This window comes from Salmo salar, chromosome 08, assembly GCF_965601325.2.
Source record: "Salmo salar chromosome 08, fSalSal1, whole genome shotgun sequence".
Taxonomy (NCBI): Eukaryota; Metazoa; Chordata; class Actinopteri; order Salmoniformes; family Salmonidae; genus Salmo; species Salmo salar.
Window position 1 is genome coordinate 32,973,379 of NC_138298.1, and position 15,526 is coordinate 32,988,904.

A 15,526-nucleotide genomic window follows, 5' to 3' on the forward strand; every position below is an offset into this window, starting at 1 on the left:
TGGCTGGCTGAGTGAGTGAGTGAGTGAGTGAGTGAGTGAGTGAGTGAGTGAGTGAGTGAGTGAGTGAGTGAGTGAGTGAGTGAGTGAGTGAGTGAGTGAGTGAGTGAGTGAGTGAGTGAGTGAGTGAGTGAGTGAGTGAGTGAGTGGCTGGCTGGCTGAGTGAGTGGCTGGCTGAGTGAGTGAGTGAGTGAGTGGCTGAGTGAGTGGCTGGCTGAGTGAGTGAGTGGCTGGCTGGCTGAGTGAGTGAGTGAGTGAGTGGCTGGCTGAGTGAGTGAGTGGCTGGCTGGCTGAGTGAGTGGCTGGCTGGCTGAGTGAGTGGCTGGCTGAGTGAGTGAGTGGCTGGCTGGCTGAGTGAGGCCTGGCTGGCTGAGTGAGGCCTGGCTGGCTGAGTGGCTGGCTGAGTGGCTGGCTGGCTGGCTGAGTGGCTGGCTGAGTGGCTGGCTGAGTGGCTGGCTGAGTGGCTGGCTGAGTGGCTGGCTGAGTGGCTGGCTGAGTGGCTGGCTGAGTGGCTGGCTGGCTGGCTGGCTGAGTGGCTGGCTGAGTGGCTGGTGGCTGGATGGTGGCTGAGTGGCTGGCTGAGTGGCTGGCTGGCTGGCTGAGTGGCTGGATGGCTGGCTGAGTGGCTGGATGGCTGGCTGAGTGGCTGGATGAGTGGCTGAGTGGCTGGCTGAGTGGCTGGATGGCTGGCTGAGTGAGAGGCTGGCTGAGTGATCGGCTGGCTGAGTGATCGGCTGGCTGAGTGAGCGTGCGCAACTGTGCATGTGGGCAGTGCAATGGACGTTGACCGGTCACACAGTGATATGTCAAGACCTTGGAATAGGCAGCCCAATCATCCAAGGAACATAGTGTGTGTGTGACTGTCTGTGTGTAAGTGTTAAAGTGCACAGCCCTGCATCCTTGAGGGCTGCAACATCTACAAGTTTCTTTCCACTCTGGCTCAAGGCTGGTGGAAAACGTTGACACTAAGATAACAGTCAAAGAAAGGATGCCATCAGCAAATCACAAACCAGCTGGAGGATGGTCTCTCTCTCTCCCTCCCTCTTTCTCTCTCCCATTGCCTCGCACTCCCTCTTTCAAAAACATTGGAAATGCAGTGGCGCCAGCTGTAGTGGTTTCATAAACATGATATAAAGTAGCCTCGTCAGACCTCAAAGTCCACACACAAACATTCCCTGACAGCTGTTGCACCCAATGTTCCTTTGTTCAAATACTAGAACGGAGTACCATATTCTTTGTAGCTAGTTAATGTGGGACAAACAGGTATGACGGCCTTACACACACACACACACACACACACACACACACACACACACACACACACACACACACACACACACACACACACACACAGCAGCAGACTAAACAAGTCTCAAACAAGACCTTCAACATTCAAACCAGAATTACAGGCCCGTCAAGAGAGGCTGCCATGTCACCACAGAAGTACACAACAGTTGCAAACCCTAAAAGTCAACAAAAGACAGGCAAAAAACAACCCCACCAAACTGTAGCTCTTAGTTTACAAAGTTAGCATGATTAGTTTGGACTACTGGCATAAAAACACTACGGAACGCCTATCCATATACATTACATAAAGAGAATGTAGGTTATCACTCACTCCAAAGTCCTGTCATTCCAAAGTCTAACGAAAGCCAACATCTTCACCATACAAGATACAGAGGAGCCAAACAACCACTGCAAACATTCCTCAGACAGGCTACTTACCAAGGAACTCCATGGAACAGAGAGAGCAGGTTTAGATAGAGTCAGAGTCTCATGACTGCTCCACATGCTCAATCTGAACCCTGCACATTCATCCCCAGACTGGATCCTAGATTGGAAGGATTCCAACATTCCATACAAGTATCCAACGTTCTGAGGAATCCCACAACATTCTGAGTTCCTTCTGCTGTTAATTCATCCATGACATCTATAAAAAGGTAGGAGCTTTCTTTGACTGTCTTTCAACCAGCTAAATAAACAAGTAATGATACAAAGAGGAGAAAGAGAGAGAGAATGTGTTCTTGCTGCACTGCAGAACCATTCTTCTTGCCTCTATATCTCTCTCTCTCTCTCTCTCCCATCCCTCTATCCTCCTCTCTTTTCATCCCTCTCCCCTCTCCGTCTTCTCCATGCGGTGGAAAGAGAGTGAGCCACAGAGAGACTCAGCACTTTGAGAGTGTGAGCCCTGCCCCCAGATCACATGATGAGGGTGGAACACACACACACACAGCGTCACATGATACTGCAACAACAGAGCTTTTGTTCAGACTGAGGCTAGTTGTTAAAGATACAACGCCCTGCCCTCACTCTCGCACACACACACACACAATTTAGGCCTAGATGACCAAAAGTGCACACACAAGTCAACATCACATGATCTCACACAACCACAGACAGACACAAGCAGTTATTCACCACCAACTGTAACATCTCCCACAGCAACATCAACAGTTACAGACAGACACAAGCAGTTATTCACCACCAACTGTAACATCTCCCACAGCAACATCAACAGTTACAGACAGACACAAGCAGTTATTCACCACCAACTGTAACATCTCCCACAGCAACATCAACAGTTACAGACAGACACAAGCAGTTATTCACCACCAACTGTAACAACTCCCACAGCAACATCAACAGTTACAGACAGACACAAGCAGTTATTCACCACCAACTGTAACAACTCCCACAGCAACATCAACAGTTACAGACAGACACAAGCAGTTATTCACCACCAACTGTAACAACTCCCACAGCAACATCAACAGTTACAGACAGACACAAGCAGTTATTCACCACCAACTGTCATATTATTTATACCCAGTCAGTGCCTGAGAGAGGTCGTATTATTTATACCCAGTCAGTGCCTGAGAGAGGTCGTATTATTTATACCCAGTCAGTGCCAGAAAGGTCATATTATTTATACCCAGTCAGTGCCAGAGAGAGGTCATATTATTTATACCCAGTCAGTGCCAGAGAGGTCATATTATTTATACCCAGTCAGTGCCAGAGAGGTCATATTATTTATACCCAGTCAGTGCCAGAGAGAGGTCGTATTATTTATACCCAGTCAGTGCCAGAGAGGTCATATTATTTATACCCAGTCAGTGCCAGAGAGAGGTCAGTATTATTTATACCCAGTCAGTGCCTGAGAGGTCATATTATTTATACCCAGTCAGTGCCTGAGAGAGGTCGTATTATTTATACCCAGTCAGTGCCTGAGAGAGGTCGTATTATTTATACCCAGTCAGTGCCTGAGAGAGGTCGTATTATTTATACCCAGTCAGTGCCGAGAGAGGTCGTATTATTTATACCCAGTCAGTGCCAGAGAGAGGTCTTATTATTTATACCCAGTCAGTGCCTGAGAGAGGTCGTATTATTTATACCCAGTCAGTACCTGAGAGAGGTCATATTATTTATACCCAGTCAGTGCCTGAGAGAGGTCGTATTATTTATACCCAGTCAGTGCCTGAGAGAGGTCGTATTATTTATACCCAGTCAGTGCCTGAGAGAGGTCTTATTATTTATACCCAGTCAGTGCCTGAGAGAGGTCATATTATTTATACCCAGTCAGTGCCAGAGAGAGGTCATATTATTTATACCCAGTCAGTGCCAGAGAGAGGTCATATTATTTATACCCAGTCAGTGCCAGAGAGAGGTCATATTATTTATACCCAGTCAGTGCCAGAGAGAGGTCATATTATTTATACCCAGTCAGTGCCTGAGAGAGGTCGTATTATTTATACCCAGTCAGTACCAGAGAGTTCATATTATTTATACCCAGTCGGTGCCTGAGAGAGGTCGTATTATTTATACCCAGTCAGTGCCTGAGAGAGGTCGTATTATTTATACCCAGTCAGTACCAGAGAGAGGTCATATTATTTATACCCAGTCGGTGCCAGAGAGAGGTCATATTATTTATACCCAGTCAGTGCCAGAGAGGTCATATTATTTATACCCAGTCAGTGCCTGAGAGGTCATATTATTTATACCCAGTCGGTGCCAGAGAGAGGTCATATTATTTATACCCAGTCGGTGCCAGAGAGAGGTCATATTATTTATACCCAGTCAGTGCCAGAGAGAGGTCATATTATTTATACCCAGTCAGTGCCTGAGAGGTCATATTATTTATACCCAGTCAGTGCCTGAGAGAGGTCATATTATTTATACCCAGTCAGTGCCTGAGAGAGGTCATATTATTTATACCCAGTCAGTGCCAGAGAGGTCGTATTATTTATACCCAGTCAGTGCCAGAGAGGTCGTATTATTTATACCCAGTCAGTGCCTGAGAGAGGTCATATTATTTATACCCAGTCAGTGCCAGAGAGAGGTCATATTATTTATACCCAGTCAGTGCCTGAGAGACGTCATATTATTTATACCCAGTCAGTGCCTGAGAGAGGTCATATTATTTATACCCAGTCAGTGCCAGAGAGAGGTCGTATTATTTATACCCAGTCAGTACCAGAGAGGTCATATTATTTATACCCAGTCGGTGCCAGAGAGAGGTCATATTATTTATACCCAGTCAGTGCCAGAGAGGTCATATTATTTATACCCAGTCAGTGCCTGAGAGGTCATATTATTTATACCCAGTCGGTGCCTGAGAGGTCATATTATTTATACCCAGTCGGTGCCAGAGAGAGGTCATATTATTTATACCCAGTCAGTGCCAGAGAGAGGTCATATTATTTATACCCAGTCAGTGCCTGAGAGAGGTCATATTATTTATACCCAGTCAGTGCCTGAGAGAGGTCATATTATTTATACCCAGTCAGTGCCTGAGAGAGGTCATATTATTTATACCCAGTCAGTGCCAGAGAGGTCGTATTATTTATACCCAGTCAGTGCCAGAGAGGTCGTATTATTTATACCCAGTCAGTGCCTGAGAGAGGTCATATTATTTATACCCAGTCAGTGCCTGAGAGGTCGTATTATTTATACCCAGTCAGTGCCTGAGAGGTCATATTATTTATACCCAGTCAGTGCCTGAGAGAGGTCGTATTATTTATACCCAGTCAGTGCCTGAGAGAGGTCGTATTATTTATACCCAGTCAGTGCCTGAGAGAGGTCGTATTATTTATACCCAGTCAGTGCCAGAGAGGTCATATTATTTATACCCAGTCAGTGCCAGAGAGAGGTCATATTATTTATACCCAGTCAGTGCCAGAGAGGTCATATTATTTATACCCAGTCAGTGCCAGAGAGGTCATATTATTTATACCCAGTCAGTGCCTGAGAGGTCATATTATTTATACCCAGTCAGTGCCTGAGAGAGGTCGTATTATTTATACCCAGTCAGTGCCAGAGAGGTCATATTATTTATACCCAGTCAGTGCCGAGAGAGGTCATATTATTTATACCCAGTCAGTGCCAGAGAGAGGTCGTATTATTTATACCCAGTCAGTACCAGAGAGGTCATATTATTTATACCCAGTCGGTGCCAGAGAGAGGTCATATTATTTATACCCAGTCAGTGCCAGAGAGGTCATATTATTTATACCCAGTCAGTGCCTGAGAGGTCATATTATTTATACCCAGTCAGTGCCTGAGAGGTCATATTATTTATACCCAGTCGGTGCCAGAGAGAGGTCATATTATTTATACCCAGTCAGTGCCAGAGAGAGGTCATATTATTTATACCCAGTCAGTGCCTGAGAGAGGTCATATTATTTATACCCAGTCAGTGCCTGAGAGAGGTCATATTATTTATACCCAGTCAGTGCCTGAGAGAGGTCATATTATTTATACCCAGTCAGTGCCTGAGAGAGGTCGTATTATTTATACCCAGTCAGTGCCAGAGAGGTCGTATTATTTATACCCAGTCAGTGCCTAGAGAGGTCGTATTATTTATACCCAGTCAGTGCCTGAGAGAGGTCATATTATTTATACCCAGTCAGTGCCAGAGAGGTCATATTATTTATACCCAGTCAGTGCCAGAGAGAGGTCATATTATTTATACCCAGTCAGTGCCTGAGAGAGGTCATATTATTTATACCCAGTCAGTGCCAGAGAGGTCGTATTATTTATACCCAGTCAGTGCCAGAGAGGTCGTATTATTTATACCCAGTCAGTGCCTGAGAGAGGTCATATTATTTATACCCAGTCAGTGCCTGAGAGAGGTCATATTATTTATACCCAGTCAGTGCCAGAGAGGTCATATTATTTATACCCAGTCAGTGCCAGAGAGAGGTCGTATTATTTATACCCAGTCAGTGCCTGAGAGGTCATATTATTTATACCCAGTCAGTGCCTGAGAGAGGTCATATTATTTATACCCAGTCAGTGCCTAGAGAGGTCATATTATTTATACCCAGTCAGTGCCAGAGAGAGGTCATATTATTTATACCCAGTCAGTGCCTGAGAGAGGTCATATTATTTATACCCAGTCAGTGCCAGAGAGGTCGTATTATTTATACCCAGTCAGTGCCTGAGAGAGGTCGTATTATTTATACCCAGTCAGTGCCTGAGAGAGGTCATATTATTTATACCCAGTCAGTGCCAGAGAGGTCATATTATTTATACCCAGTCAGTGCCTGAGAGAGGTCATATTATTTATACCCAGTCAGTGCCAGAGAGAGGTCGTATTATTTATACCCAGTCAGTGCCAGAGAGAGATCATAGTATTTATACCCAGTCAGTGCCAGAGAGAGGTCATATTATTTATACCCAGTCAGTGCCAGAGAGAGGTCGTATTATTTATACCCAGTCAGTACCAGAGAGTTCATATTATTTATACCCAGTCGGTGCCTGAGAGAGGTCGTATTATTTATACCCAGTCAGTGCCTGAGAGAGGTCGTATTATTTATACCCAGTCAGTACCAGAGAGGTCATATTATTTATACCCAGTCGGTGCCAGAGAGAGGTCATATTATTTATACCCAGTCAGTGCCAGAGAGGTCATATTATTTATACCCAGTCAGTGCCTGAGAGGTCATATTATTTATACCCAGTCGGTGCCAGAGAGAGGTCATATTATTTATACCCAGTCGGTGCCAGAGAGAGGTCATATTATTTATACCCAGTCAGTGCCAGAGAGAGGTCATATTATTTATACCCAGTCAGTGCCTGAGAGGTCATATTATTTATACCCAGTCAGTGCCTGAGAGAGGTCATATTATTTATACCCAGTCAGTGCCTGAGAGAGGTCATATTATTTATACCCAGTCAGTGCCAGAGAGGTCGTATTATTTATACCCAGTCAGTGCCTGAGAGAGGTCATATTATTTATACCCAGTCAGTGCCTGAGAGAGGTCATATTATTTATACCCAGTCAGTGCCTGAGAGGTCATATTATTTATACCCAGTCAGTGCCGAGAGAGGTCGTATTATTTATACCCAGTCAGTGCCAGAGAGAGGTCGTATTATTTATACCCAGTCAGTGCCTGAGAGACGTCATATTATTTATACCCAGTCAGTGCCAGAGAGGTCATATTATTTATACCCAGTCAGTGCCAGAGAGGTCATATTATTTATACCCAGTCAGTGCCAGAGAGAGGTCGTATTATTTATACCCAGTCAGTACCAGAGAGGTCATATTATTTATACCCAGTCGGTGCCAGAGAGAGGTCATATTATTTATACCCAGTCAGTGCCAGAGAGGTCATATTATTTATACCCAGTCAGTGCCTGAGAGGTCATATTATTTATACCCAGTCGGTGCCTGAGAGGTCATATTATTTATACCCAGTCGGTGCCAGAGAGAGGTCATATTATTTATACCCAGTCAGTGCCAGAGAGAGGTCATATTATTTATACCCAGTCAGTGCCTGAGAGAGGTCATATTATTTATACCCAGTCAGTGCCTGAGAGAGGTCATATTATTTATACCCAGTCAGTGCCTGAGAGAGGTCATATTATTTATACCCAGTCAGTGCCAGAGAGGTCGTATTATTTATACCCAGTCAGTGCCAGAGAGGTCGTATTATTTATACCCAGTCAGTGCCTGAGAGAGGTCATATTATTTATACCCAGTCAGTGCCTGAGAGGTCGTATTATTTATACCCAGTCAGTGCCTGAGAGATCATATTATTTATACCCAGTCAGTGCCTGAGAGAGGTCATATTATTTATACCCAGTCAGTGCCAGAGAGGTCATATTATTTATACCCAGTCAGTGCCAGAGAGAGGTCATATTATTTATACCCAGTCAGTGCCAGAAAGGTCATATTATTTATACCCAGTCAGTGCCGGAGAGGTCGTATTATTTATACCCAGTCAGTGCCTGAGAGAGGTCGTATTATTTATACCCAGTCAGTGCCTGAGAGAGGTCGTATTATTTATACCCAGTCAGTGCCAGAGAGAGGTCATATTATTTATACCCAGTCAGTGCCTGAGAGAGGTCGTATTATTTATACCCAGTCAGTACCTGAGAGAGGTCATATTATTTATACCCAGTCAGTGCCAGAGAGGTCGTATTATTTATACCCAGTCAGCGCCTGAGAGAATGGATGTTGACTAGACTGTGTGCTCAGCACACCCCCAAGATCAAGTAGCCTATAAGGTGTAGCATACCACTGTGTGTATCTACTCTACAAGGACAGTATTCTAGCAGTGCCAGAGTTTGACCAGAGAACCCAACCCTCACTGTGAGCATTTATTCATCCCCTGCCACCCCATCTCATATCACTATGGTAACCCTGTGGTCCATCCCACCACCCCCCTCTTGAGAACCAACCAAACATTCACCCAATATGTAATATTCAAGTAAACGTACGCTTTTGTTCAACAGTCGGTACACTGCAAGTTTCACTGTGTAAACGGTGTCTGTTGGACTCTAGTTACTGGTTGCCTAACAAGGACATTGGTGCCAAGCTGAAACCGTTGGTTCACTTGTGAGATAACTATCCTTCAGGGCCTAGCTCGCTGGTTCAAAGGTTACTCTACGCCAGTGCTACTCAGTTAGCTCTCCGTTTGTTTGCATTAGCAGCTAGTCACAAATTCCTTGTGAGGGAAGCAGTTATCACAGGACAAATGTCAAGTGCCGCCATAGTCTTATCTAGGGCAAGATAACATTACAGTCAGACAGACCAACGGCTGTTTTAGCTAGTCTGAATAACTTATTAATAATGTAGGAAAATGAAATATGAAAATGTATCCACTCACTACTGTAAGTCACTCTGGAAAAGAGCGTCTGCTAAATGACTAAAATATAAAATGTAGCAGAGTAGCTACGAGTGCTTCACAAAACCCACGGACGCCTTTGCAGCTTTTGCCGACACTACACTATAGTCTGTAGTCTAACTCCTGGGCAACAGTACATTGGGGTGGTATTGGGTTAAGTTGTCATTACCAGGGGCATTGCCAGTGTAAATGTATGGGTATTAAACAAAACTGAGGGCGAGATGTACAGCACTGGGATAGTAAGTTAACTAACTAGCCATTTTACTGTAACTTTCTGGAGCCCTCTCTCGCTCTCAAACATGAACATTAATTAAAGAGTTTATTTATTTAAAACCCACAGCGGCTAGCTAACTAGTTACCATTATTAACTAACGTTAGCTATATTGTGACGCCCCCTCCTTTCTAGTTAGTTAGCTAACATGCATATGTTCTGGTATTCACGATTATCAGCTTGTTAGCTAGATAAATGGTTTTGCATAATTAGCATATGGATAGCTACAAGAATGTCCTTACCTTGAAATGCCTCTTCTGCCCAGTCCTAAGGGGGTTTCTGATGCAAGGCCGAGTCAACAACAGACACAATGGTAACGTTAGCTGCTGCCAGTGACACTCCGTAACCTCCTCCGAACAGACCTAGCTAGCGTTGCTAACGCCAAAGCTAGCTAACGTTCACTAGCAACCCGTTTGTTGTTAGCGAACCATAGTGTAACGCTATCTACAACATTTAGATTTGGTTGTTTCTGGTCGTTGTGAAAGCACGTTTGTTTCTATGTTATTCTGAACAATAAATAAAACGGTGTTTTTTTCCAAGGGGGCTGGACTCGTTGTTTTTGCTGGGAGGAGAGGTTCGGGTCCAGAAAACGACAACACAGCCTGCCAGCGAATGACACACCGGCCGTGACGTCACGCAGAACAGCAACTGCCCCCCGAACCTTCCCCATAAATAGTGTCATTTAGATTTTGCTACATTCTCCAAAATTGTTATACTACTGATGTTATGTTTCATAGCATTGAAATACAACTTTATTTCTGTGTATCAAATAATTTTCTGAAGGATATGCCCGTTCTCTGTGCGTTTCTTTTCATATAATTTGCACTACTGCTAGTCATTTTGCACTACTGCCAGTCATGTAGCCATCCAGTCTCTAATGAATACATTTCAATAAACATTGGCTGAATGAGACTGTTACCCATTCAAACGGATTGAAGGAGATCGAATGGAAGTATTGAGCTCCATCTACTGTCCAAAATGTTGTTTTATCCTGTAGCATACAAAAACATCCCAATAATTACATTGCCAACCAAACAGTTTAAATCACCTTTATTTATTTACAAAGAATTAGTCTTTACAATAACATACTATACATAAAACAATTATTGAGTTGATCATTTCATCCATTAAAAAAAGGCCTCTCCAAATTGAATCTCATAATTAGATATGGAATCATGTCAATGAAGTTCAAAGTCAAAAGTGTACAGTCCACTTGTCCATTCTGAATAAGCGTACAGCTCCATTCAATTTAGAAATACAACATTACACTTTTCTGAGTATGACATCATAGTAGCTTTTTTAGTAATTACATAATGACAATTATATTATGACTTAAATAAATGACAGGATATTGTTAGTTTCCACCTTTAAACTAGTCTTTCCATCTAAAATATACACAACATGACTATATAGTGACAGGATAGTGTTAGTTTTGATCTTCAAACTAGTCTTTCTATAGAATATACACAAGCAACATGAATATATAACCACAGGATAGTTTGGACAACTAGTCTTTCCATACTGTGTTACACACACACAACCACCCAACCTCACCAACCAACCCCACCTGCAAAGCTATTACATAGATTGTTATTGGACTGAAACATACATTTTATTTTTACATCACATAGGTACAATACTGTCTACCAACAGTTTACTGGCTTGGGAACTAAACTTAATCTAGATATTCCCTGATAGAATAAAAAAAACTCCATGCAGAACTAACCCAACAGTCTTTGAAGAACACAATCATCTAGACATTGTCTAATAGCCTACTGTTTAATACACCAATTCAGATCTTATTTCATTCAATCAAAAAAAATACAGTCAGAATTCATTAGGCTATGTCAAGTACACGATAATTTATCAAGTAACTTCAAATACATTCAAGTGGTCTTCGTCAGCTTGGTAACAGTGGCACCTTGTGGAACAGGGTGGTACTGAGAAATAGTTGATGTCCGTCCCAAATAGTACCCAATTCCCCTACGGCCCTGGTCAAAAGTAGTGCACTATATAGGGTATAAGGTGACATTTGGGTCTGAACCTAAGAATAAAGTCAGACTTCAAACCCTTACAGAAGTGTCACCTCACCTGGGATAAGATAAAGAAATCCTTCTACCCCCCCCCCCCCCCCCCCAAAAAAAAGATATAGACGTACTATTGTAAAGTGGTTGTTCCACTGGATTATCATAAGGTGAATGCACCAATTTGTAAGTCACTCTGGATAAAAGTGTCTGCTAAATGACGTAAATGTAAATGTAGGGATAATACAAGACCAAGAAACTGAGTGAGAACCTGGAATGTAGTTACAAGGTTGACAACTGTTGTCATTAGACAACATTTAAATATAATTAGTTTATTATAATTATAGAATTAAATTCAAACCAGTTCTAATTCTGTGTGTGTTTTATGTTGATCGTCCTGTTTGATTGACAGCTGTGGGCGTTGACTATTCCAGAAGGCACATCTCGCTAGTCTCTAGTCAGGACTGGGCTGTCAGCAACATCAGGCTCATACTCTGTGCACCTGGGGAGGAAAAAGAATAACAGTATTTAGTGAAAATCCATGTATCCTTCCTAGCAACTAATCCAATGTGTAATGCAACATGCAAGCAACTACTAGCTATCTGGGGCCAATGTGTTCTGTCCATAGAATTAGAATAAATTGAGCAGACACACAGTAGCTCTGAAAATAATGTCCTTTTCTTGTGTGAAAGAGTCGGAATGTACGGAATTCTGAAGGGGCACAGAATTCTAATGCCATGATCAAACATTCAAATGGAATGTTGCTTAGAATGGGAACGTCTGTTGTCCTAGTTCTAATTCTATGCTACTGTCATTCTATTTACCTTCTGTACTATTACATCACTGAGCAGGACCTCTTTACTGGCCTGGCAGTCTCTCCTGTTGGCATAGTAAAGGTGGGACAGAAACGGGACAGAGTTTAGGGAGAATCTACTATATGTTGGCCACAGTAGGTATTGTATTATATGTGGTATTGGTCGGGGTCTTACATTTGTTTCTTATCCTAATTAATTATATTATAAAAATGAAACATGTCCCTGTTGTTTGTGACCAAAGGGCCCTTTACTCAAAGAAAACAAGCAATATATTTATCTAAATTGTCTGCCTTTTCCTAACTCTAAATGTATGTAAAAACAACAAAAAAGAACTATACTAAAAATCCCACATAAGAAATAGAGTGTAGAGATCTGACTTACCTTCCACCTTGGCTTCCTCCACTCCCTCTGCGGTCAGCTCCACAGGCCAATCGGTGGCACGCTCCTCTGCGGTCACCTCCACTGCCTCACCAACTGACTCCACACCAGCAGGGGGAGCCTCTAATTCCACCACAGATGCAGCCTCTACAACCTCCACGGGGGTGACTGCCACAGCAGCCTCAACTGGGGGAGCCTCAGAAGCTGGGGCTTCACATTGGTGGCATGAAGTGAAGAGGGCCTCCTTGACTTCCTCAGCCGGGGCTGCCTCTGCCTCCACAACATCCAGGGCTGAGGCTGCTGCCAGCATTGCCGCCTCCACGACGAGCCCCTCATCCTCAGACACTTGGGCTGTCTCCACAGCCTCCTTTGCCGCTGCCGCTTCCTCCGCTGCTGGGGCTTCCTCCGCTGCTGGGGCTTCCTCCGCTGCTGGGGCTTCCTCCGCTGCTGGGGCTTCCTCCGCTACTGGGGCTTCCTCCGCTACTGGGGCTTCCTCCGCTACTGGGGCTTCCTCCGCTACTGGGGCTTCCTCCACTGGGGCAGCATCCTCTACTACTGCTACCTCTTCGGCTGCAGGTACCTCTGCCTCAACTGGCGCTGACTCTTCGACTGGGGCAGCCTCTTCTGGGGAAAATTCCTCTACTGCTGGTGCTTCTACTATTGGTCCCTCCTTGGCAGAAGCCTCAGGTACTTCCACAGCGGCAGAAGCCCTCAGCCACAGGTACTTCCACAGCGGCAGAAGCCTCAGGTACTTCCACAGCGGCAGAAGCCTCAGGTACTTCCACAGCGGCAGAAGCCTCAGGTACTTCCACAGCGGCAGAAGCCTCAGGTACTTCCACAGCGGCAGAAGCCTCAGCCACAGGTACTTCCACAGCGGCAGGGAGCTCTGGGGCCTCTAGGGGAAGTGCAGCCGTCTCCTCCTCTACGGCGACCGGAACTACTTCCTCTGGCTCAGGGGTCGCCGCAGTAACCACTTCCTCTGTGACATCAGGGGCAGCAACAACAGCCTCCTCTTCTGGTTCTTCAGTTTCCACGACAGCTGCTTCTGCAGCTGATGCTTCTACTGCCACTTCCACCTCCACAGATACTACTTCCTGCTCTACCTTAGCTTTAGGAACCTCCAGGGATTCTAGAATGTCCTCAGCGGGAGCGAGCAAGGGTTCTTCAGTCCGGTCTTCTAGGTGTTGGACGGCGGGCATGAGCCTCCTCTCGGCTACCGAGGCAGCAGCGATCTCAGAGCTGGCCAGGAGCTTCATGGAGGCAGACGTGATGTCAGACACAGCATCTAAAAAGAGAAGCAACAGTCATGTCAGTCTTGCAAGAAAGACAAAAAGGATGCCTGTATATTGCAGACACACTTTGGTGAGATTTTCAGAAAAGTATATGCAAAAATATTGTATATACAAAAGGATGGAGCAGATCAGCAGATACCATACTAAATCAGTCATAACCTACATAAAGTAACCATGTTAGATGTGGGTGATAGTGTTATTATTACAACAGATACCATACTAAATCAGTAATAACCTACAGAGTAACCATGTTAGATGTGGGTGAGTTATTGTATTACAGCAGTCTAGTATTTTCTTCCCAGAGAATCACATATTGGCAGGTTATCAACTCTATGGACATCAACTAATCTAAACTTGAGTTTATGTAAGGAAAAAGGTATCGTACTGTAATGGTATCTATGTAGGCCTGTACCACGGTCTTACCAACAGCCTACATACTGATAGGGTCATTTAATTACAGATATCAAATCATGTGTGAAGTAATAACATTCAATCTTTATAAAAGTAATTAAAACATTGTTTACCGTCTACTGTACTTACCTTCCATTCACCTCAGGGCTCAGGATGACATACCTTGACATCATTCCGCCGTGGGGGGCACGTGACCATCTGGGGGGGGGGGGGGGGAGGGGTCTAACACATGGGACTAGTCCAGCAGCCATGTCATGCCCCTTGTCTGTGTAGTGTGGATAAAAACCTGGAGGTTTGTTGATAAAGACCCTACTACAGGCTGGAATGTTATGACTGATAAACACTCCACTTCAGGAGTAGCCAACCGTGTACGGATCCATTTAGTTCTCTGAACTGTTCCTTCAATCCAGTTCCTGGTCGTGTTTGGATGTGCACAGGGCCCAAGGCCATTGGACAGTGTTGATCAACTGCTGGCAGTCTGACTGCCTGGTATATGTGCACTACTTTAACCAGCCGACAAATTCAACTAGAAAACAATTCATGCCAAGTACCATAATACTAAACGCATCATAAAGACAAAGCATAAAAAAGGTGAATGTTATTTAATAACTAATCATGGTTTAGTGTTTTTACATTTGCTTTGATGTTGTAAAACCTGTAGAGCCAGACCTGTCAAACCAATCTGCTGCTGTGTCTTCAGACCAGTTTGTACCAGTTCTGGGTTGAAAGCCTGACAGGCACAGAGACTAGACAATTCTGAAATCTGGTACAAGATGTCTATGCTTTACTAAAAGATCACACACAGCTACATAAAACCCTTCAGTACACATGGGAGCATGAACATGGCATTGAGGCACCTGATAGATGATCATAAAAATAATATCCAACTGCTACCAAAACTCATGACTAAACTAAAAGCAATGAACGGTCATGGGTATGTCTAGACTAGAGGAGTTCTGGATGGGTGGGTGTGGGAACTATAGGTTCTACATAACTGGTAAATATTTAACAAAACCTGCCTTTCCATAATGTGTAGGTTAGGCTTAGATATTGATTTTAAAACATTTTTTCCTGGAAAACTTATCATTTGTTCTGTTCAGGAACTCTGACCTAAAATGCAAATGTGTTGTAAAAAAAAGCTGTCAAATCTGAAATGGTAATTTCTATTTGGATAAAAACGTTAGACAAACGCAGCAATAGTGTTTATTAC

The 15,526-nt window shown here is 44.0% G+C and overlaps 2 protein-coding genes and 1 long non-coding RNA gene across 3 annotated transcripts in view; 1 reads left to right on the forward strand and 2 right to left on the reverse strand.

The window, feature by feature from the left end:
* Positions 1-9,940, reverse strand: part of LOC106610549 (ETS-related transcription factor Elf-2) — a 32,890-nt gene extending 22,950 nt beyond the window's left edge. The window contains exon 1 of the mRNA XM_082978602.1: positions 9,639-9,940. The gene's annotated coding sequence lies outside the window, so the exon portion shown is untranslated. The remainder of the gene's footprint in view (positions 1-9,638) is intronic.
* LOC123744254 (uncharacterized) lies at positions 1,570-11,525 on the forward strand. Its single transcript, XR_006770846.2, has 2 exons — positions 1,570-1,937; positions 9,937-11,525. It is a non-coding gene; the product is annotated as an uncharacterized LOC123744254 (long non-coding RNA).
* Positions 11,526-11,553: 28 nt separating this feature from the next.
* LOC106597590 (uncharacterized) lies at positions 11,554-14,452 on the reverse strand. Its single transcript, XM_082978284.1, has 5 exons — positions 14,446-14,452; positions 13,480-13,898; positions 12,617-13,445; positions 12,245-12,299; positions 11,554-11,922 (listed from the first exon to the last, which is right to left on the reverse strand). Exons 1-4 carry the CDS (start codon positions 14,450-14,452, stop codon positions 12,256-12,258), a joined length of 1,299 nt encoding a protein of 432 aa, XP_082834410.1. The 3' UTR covers positions 11,554-11,922; positions 12,245-12,255.
* Between the last annotated feature and the right edge of the window lie 1,074 nt (positions 14,453-15,526).